The sequence below is a fragment of the Tauraco erythrolophus genome, chromosome W (assembly GCF_009769465.1).
Source record: "Tauraco erythrolophus isolate bTauEry1 chromosome W, bTauEry1.pri, whole genome shotgun sequence".
NCBI classification, from domain to species: Eukaryota; Metazoa; Chordata; class Aves; order Musophagiformes; family Musophagidae; genus Tauraco; species Tauraco erythrolophus.
In genome coordinates, this window is record NC_141497.1 from 9,228,545 (window position 1) to 9,235,664 (window position 7,120).

A 7,120-nucleotide genomic window follows, 5' to 3' on the forward strand; every position below is an offset into this window, starting at 1 on the left:
CAGTTTTTTCAATGAGTGAGCATTTTGATGGAAAAAAACATGTGACAAGCGAGCTTGTTCTAGACGACGAGGTAATACAACCATCATGGTTAATGCATCAGCAACTGCATTACCTTCTACAATTGATCCTGGCAAGGACGTGTGTGACCGAACATGTAATACAAAATATTAATGTGTTCTATTTTTAACAAGTTTTGCCAGGGAAAGCAGCAGATTAAACAGTGATGGATTATCAACTGATCTGATAAATGCAGTGTCAATTCATTGGATGATACCTACAACATAAACTGAATCTGCTATGATATTCAATGGCTCGTTGGCAAATAGTTTAAATGTATGGACTGCTGCTGCTAATTCAACAATTTGAGTTGAGCCAGATACTGTAATAACAGAAGAATTCCAATCAGCATCAGACTTATCTTTCCATATGACTGCTGCTTTCCCAGTTTTTCCTGAACCATCAAGAAACACAGTTCTTGTGCCAGTTATAGGAACAGATTGTAATAATGATTGTGGCTGAATTGCAAAATCTTTTAATGTCTGTAGCAATTTATGTCGTGGTAAACTATAAGATATCTCATTATTGAAGTCAGCCATCGCAATCTGAAAAGAAAGACTATCATGGTGTAAAACAGTAAATTCATCCTTAGAAAATGGTACATGAATAATCTGAGGGTCACATCCTGTTAATCGTTGACATCTCAGTCGTCCTTATGCTGTAAGACGAACAAGCATGTCTAGCACAGTGGTGAGTGTTTTAGAAAACGAATGAGGGAGAAAAAAACACTCAAGTATTCTAAGGCACATCGAATTCTCAGCATCGCCTGTATTCCATTGTCCCAACAATGCATAAGGCTGAAAGGTGTCCAAAATTAGAAACAAACGGACAGGAAGTTTTATATTAATTCGATGAGCAAAAGTAGTGTTCATTTTGTCTGTAACCAATTGAAGAGCTTCTTTAGCAGGTACTGTTAGTCTGCATACAGAGGTCAAGTCAGGGTCTCCCTTGAGCAAATTAAACAAGGGAGAAAGCTCTTCAGTGGTTATGCCAAGTAAGGGCCTGACCCAATTAATGCTTCCGAGCAATTTTTGAAGATCATTCAAAGCATTAACATTTGCTACTAATTGAATATTTTGAGGAAAGATCTGTGATTCATAAAGTTTCCACCCCAGGTATTTCCAGGGAGCCTCCAATTGTACCTTCTCCTCGGCAATCCATAGGCCGTATTTATGTAAGATGAGCTCGGTGGTTTCAATCGCCTGCTGCAAAGCTTCTTTTGCTTCTGCAGCCAACAAAATATCATCCATATAATGATACACTATAACCTTCTTGTGTACCTATCTGACCTGACGGAGAGCATCATCTACCACCAATTGACAAATTGTGGGACTATTCATCATTCCCTGAGGCAGTACAATCCAATGATATCATTGCATGGGTCGTTCATTGTTAAGCACTGGAACTGAAAAGGCAAATCTAGGACAATCGTTAGGGTGTAAAAAATAGTAAAAACCCAATCTTTTAAATCAATCACCATCAAACGCCAACATTCTGGAATCATACTAGGATTTGGTACACCTGGTTGTAATGCGCCCATTGGTGACATGATTGCATTAATAGCTCTTAGATCTTGTAATAATCTCCATTTTCCCGATTTCTTTGGGATAACGAATATTGGAGTATTCCATGGGCTAGTGGAGGGAATTATATGTCCTAATTTGAGCTGTTCATCGACTAATTTTTGAGCCCACTCCAGCCGCTCACCTTTTAATGGCCACTGATCGACCCAGACCGGCTTGCCAGTCAACCAGTCCAGCTTGAGTCGGGGCTGGACATCAGTGACGTGTGCTAAAAATTTGAGGTTAGCCTCACATTCCACTGATTCAACAAATCCCCACTCCATAGTGTACATGGAACATCAAGAACATATGGTTTCAAAATAGCTTGTTTGTTATCTGGGCCTACTGCCAACAAGGATTGTGCACTCTGCTGTGGGATCTGTGTTCCACCTACTCCGATCACAGCTGCCAGGGCTTGTATCAGAGGCCAAGAGGGCGGCCAGTCAGATTTTTTTACTATAGATACATCAGCCCCTGTGTCAACTAGGCTGGAGAAAGCCTTCCCGTTAATGGTTATTGTTAAAAGAGGTCGTCCAGCTGTGACTTTCTGTGTCCAAAAAATTTTTGGTTGGCCTGTACTACCAAATGCTCCTATACCTCAATCTGTGTTACACAATGGAGGTGATGTGGTGCTTCGAGGCATCAAAAGCAATTCTTTCCCCAGCCGGAACAGTGCATGGTGGAGAAGGGGTCCATGTCATGATTTTTATTTCCCCTTTATAATCAGAATCAATTACCCCTGGGAGTACAAACAATCCTGACTTCGTGGTGGATGATCGTCCCAGCAATAGTGCACATAATCCTTGTGGTATAGGACCAAAGACACCAGTAGGAATTAAAAGCACTGACGTGTCAGTGATTACTGTTGATTTTGCCGTGGCCAAATCCAGCCCTGCACTTCCTGAGATGAAGGGCCAGAGGGCAGCGACAGTGACAGATTGTTCAACCCGCCTGGACCCTGTGTCCAAACAGGGTACATTACAGGTTGAATGGCCCTGTTGTAAGTTTTCAGGGCACTGGGTTGCTGTTGTGGTTTAGGCCACTCCGGCAACTAAACTCCACACAGCCGTTCGCTCACTCCTCCCATCAGTGAAGTGGAGAGGAGAAAAATGTAATAAAAGGACTGAGGGTCGAGACAAGAACAGAGAGGGATCATCCACCGACCGTGGTCCCGGGCAAAACAGACTCGGCTTGGGAGCAAAACACTTGAATTTATTAACAGTTACTTAGGAGGATAAAGAGAAATAAAGTCAGATCTTAAAAACAGCACCTTGCCCCTCTTTCCGCCTTTCCTTTCTTTCCGGATCTACCTCCTCCCCCAGCAGCACAGGGGGACAGAGAATGGTGGAGTGCAGGTCAGTTCATCCCATGTTGTTACTGCCGCTCCTTTTCTTAAAGGAGGAGGACTCCTTGCAACCTTTTCCCTTGCTCCGGTGGATCCCCTACTCACGAGGCAATCCATAGACTTCTCCAGCATGAGTCCTACTCGCAGGATGCAATCCTTCCCCATCGGATTGCTCCAGTGCAGGCTTTTACCACAGTCACGTATTCTTAGGGAGTTGCCACTCGCTTCGGCTTGGGTCGTCCCACGGTCTTTAGATGCGTCTCTACTTTGTCGTGTGTCCCATTCTCCATGACCTCCCTCAGACTCAGACATCTCTTCTCCAGCATGGGCTTCTCCACGGGCTGCGGGTGGGTCTCTGCTCCACCGAGTCTGTCCTGGCTGCAGGGGGGCCGCTGCCGTCTCGCCACCGGTTGCAGGAGAAACTCAACTCCAGCACACCTCGTCCCGTTTCATCTGCACTGACCCGGTGTCGGCATGGCCGTTTCTCTCAGATCTCAGTCCTCTCTGAGTGAACTCGGCCCAGCGGGCACTCCGGGAGCGGGGCGCTCTCCGAGTTCCCCAGATGGCTCCGTCGTGGCCATCCTCAGCGGGTGGCGCCGGCCTGGCGCGGGCAGCCCCCGGCCGGGAGCCGGGGAGCGGGGGCAGTGCCCTTCTCCCTTCTCTCCTCACTCCCGGGCAAAGCACCTTTTCCGGTTCCTTTGTCCCCAACTTAAATAGGGCAATTCGCAGAGGCGCTGATTGGCTCAACCATGACCTGAGGGGGATGGGAGTCTGATCTGGTGGCCAGAAACGGGTCCGACCCGGTTCCAAAACCAGGGAAGTCACAGGGAGCAAATCCCCTCTCCCACCACCAGAACCCCTTCACACAAACCCAGCACAGTTGTGCACCCCTTTTTCCTGTTTCACGAAATAGATTTGCCTTGTTTATCAAACTTAGATCGGCATTGTTTTACCCCAGTGATATCCCTTATAACAACGTGGGCAGAGTTGAGTCGGAACTCCCATTTTGCCTTGATTTCTATTTTTAGGACAATCTTTTTTGATATGCACTTCTTGTCCGCAAGAGAAACATTTAACAGCTGCTCGGGCCGTAACCATCTGTTGTGCCAAAGCAGCTGCCAATATTTCTGCCTTATAGTGTTCCGAGCCCACATTCTGACACGCCTTTATTAAATCTGTAATTGTTTTTGCCCGATTTCTAATAGGATCAATAGCTCGCCGGCAGTCTGCATTAGCATTTTCAATCCCTAACTGGAATAGCAAGACATCTGCAGTAGCCGGATTTTCTATTTGTCTCTGAACTGCCATTTGCAGCCGATCAAGGAAACGTTCATAAGGTTCCTGTGCTCCCTGCCGAATGGAAGCAAAGCCTCCTCTGTCCCGAGATCAGGGACACGTCTTAATGCTCTCATAGCCAATTTAGTCAGTTGTTGGAAAACTACTTGGTGTAACCCTGCTTGTGCCTGGCCCGTAGCATACAGACCTTCTCCCAAAAGCTCATTCTGACCCACATTAATTCCGTTGGTCATATTATCCAGAGCCTGCACAGAGGCAAGCTCCCTCAATTCAGTTAACCATACGGAATACTGGGTAGCCAATAACACCAGTCGCCATACGGATTTCCAATCAGTAGGGGTCATAGTATATGATTTCCCAATGGCCTGAAATAAATTCATAGTGAATGATGCGTGAAGTCCATAGTCCTTAACAGGCTCGCGCACCTCTTTAATGAGTTCACATGGCAAATGCTCAAATTGCGGAGGTGCATTAGGCCTATAGATCACGGACACTGCTTGCAGAAGCTCCACATCTCCTTTCTTTAGTGCTTTCGCACGACATTTATCTAATAGTCCCGTAGATGTCAGCAGAGGCACACACTGAACCCTCTCCTTTACATGCAAGCCTGACCGATATGGAGAAGGGACGAATGGAGGTGCAGTCGGTGTCAGCGGGGGTGTTCGTTGTCCCAGTGTTCTGGAAGGGGGTATTCTACTCTGACGCTGCAGACTTTCTTTAACAGTCGATGCTGCATCAGGTATGGCATTCACAAGAGTTAAAGGTGGATATGAATCAAACTCCTGTTCCGGATCAACGGACCCTGTATCAGAAGGATCTGTAAGCAACGGGTCATCCCCAGCTGGGGACCCTCGAGGATCGAGCACCTCATCATGTTCTATCTCCTCCTGTAGCAGTTCAAGAGAGGAATCATCTTGAGATACGACCGGTCTATCAGTTGTAGAACATGGAGGGGGCACCGCAGCAATTTGCAAAATGTCCCCTGCTGGGCATAAAGGTGTTACTGCTACATAAACTATGCTCCATGTCACTAATAGTTCTTCTGGAACATTTAACTGTGAATCCCTTTTTGTTTGAAGTTCCTCTCCAACCTTTTGCCATAAGTTGCTATCATAGAATCCCGTAGCAGGGAACCAGGAACAATTATTCCGGACCCATACAAACAGTCTGACTAACTGTGAGGTCTGGACCTTGAACCCCTGGTCATTAAGAATTCTCTGCGGAGTCTCAGTGTGTAATTTCTGGTCTTGTGTAGCAGTCTGCCCCATCGTAGCGGCAGAGAAATTTCCCCACAGCTGCTCACCTTAGTCGTCCAGCAACAGGCGATCTCGTTAGCAGTCTGCACGTGCGGTTCGGCAGTCATTCTCCGTCCAGCTGGGGTACGCCACCGGTCTGCCTCTTTAAGTCGTTCTTCTCTCCAAACCCAAATCGGGCGCCATTTGTAGTGTAAGAAGCACACGGACTCTGCAAATGCTAGGGATAGAACCAAAGTTTATTCTCCCTTTACCATATTTATAGCATACAGAGCCCCTTCCCATCCTCCAATACACAGTGGAATCGTGTATTTCTGTATTTTTAAGTTTTAGGCAGCAGTCCAAGCACGTACACAGCTCCCTGTTTATACCAGGTGTTCTTATCACGGGATGTGCACGGCCTTGATGCCAACCTTGCTGCATGCTCCACTTTCTTGAACAACAGCGATATCCCTTGTTTGGTTTCTGGAACATCTTGATGTTATTGCAGGGCTCAGAGATGAACAACAGCCGTGAGAACCCTGTCTTTTCCCATATCTCAGAATCCTCTTCTCTATCCACAAATCCCTATCTCTGAGAGAGCTGCAAGATATGCAAAAGGATTTCAGCCATCATCCAAACAAGAACATTGTTACCTGGCAGCTCTGACGCTGGGATAACAGGGCTGGTAGCTTGGAATTAGAGGGTAGGGAAGCTAAGCAGCCGGGATCCCTGTCTAGGGAAGGGGGCGTTGACAAGGCGATTGGAAGAAAATCACAAGCTCTCAGCCTCTGGAGGCGACTTCTGTCAGGCGTTGTTGTGGTTTAACCTGACTGGCAACTAAATGCCACACAGACGCTCACTCACCCTCCCCCATCCCTGGGGAATGGGGAAGAGGATTAAAGGGGAAAAGGGAAGAAGACCCATGGGTTCAGATAACAATTTAATATTACTACTACTACAATGAATAATAATAATAATAATTTTAAAGAAATAATGATAAAATAACAATACACAAATATATATATTTTAAATGATAATAATATATGCAAACAAGTGATGTTTCCCACTGACTGGAAAAGGGGAAACATAGCCCCCATCTTTAAAAAGGGGAAAAAAGAAGACCCAGGGAACTACAGGCCAGTCAGTCTCACCTCTGTGCCCACCAAGATCATGGAGCGGATCCTCCTGGCGACTATGCTAAGGCACATGGAAAATAAGGAGGTGATTGGTGACAGCCAACATGGCTTCACTAAGGGCAAATCCTGCCTGACTAATTTGGTGGCCTTCTATGATGAGGTTACAGCATTGATGGATAGGGGAAGAGCAACTGACATCGTCTACCTGGACTTATCCAAAGCATTTGATACTGTCCCACACGATATCCTTGTCTCTAGACTGGAAAGACATGGTTTTGATGGATGGACCACTCGGTGGATAAGGAATTGGCTGGATGATCGCACTCAAAGAGTTGTGGTCAACGGCTCAATGTCCATGTGGAGGCCAGTGACGAGTGGTGTTCCTCAGGGGTCAGTACTGGGGCCAGTGCTATTTAACATCTTTGTTGGAGACATGGACAGTGGGATTGAGTGCACCCTCAGCAAGTTTGCAGATGACACCAAGTTGT

At 46.4% G+C, this 7,120-nt stretch overlaps 1 protein-coding gene across 1 annotated transcript; it reads right to left on the reverse strand.

Annotated features, from left to right (window-relative positions):
• Positions 1 to 261: 261 nt before the first annotated feature.
• Positions 262 to 5,529, reverse strand: LOC147526205 (endogenous retrovirus group K member 5 Gag polyprotein-like). Its single transcript, XM_086630306.1, has 2 exons — positions 4,449 to 5,529; positions 262 to 380 (listed from the first exon to the last, which is right to left on the reverse strand). The coding sequence occupies exons 1-2, from the start codon at positions 5,527 to 5,529 to the stop codon at positions 262 to 264; spliced, it is 1,200 nt and encodes a 399-aa protein (XP_086486432.1).
• Between the last annotated feature and the right edge of the window lie 1,591 nt (positions 5,530 to 7,120).

What these genes read in the sequence shown, in the direction of transcription:
- LOC147526205 (XM_086630306.1), bottom strand. Translation starts at nt 5,529, where the DNA reads ATGGGGCAGACTGCTACACAAGACCAGAAATTACACACTGAGACTCCG. An exon ending in GAATGAGCTTTTGGGAGAAG is followed by an intron (nt 381 to 4,448) that starts GTCTGTATGCTA and finishes CTGTTATTACAG; the next exon opens with TATCTGGCTCAACTCAAATT.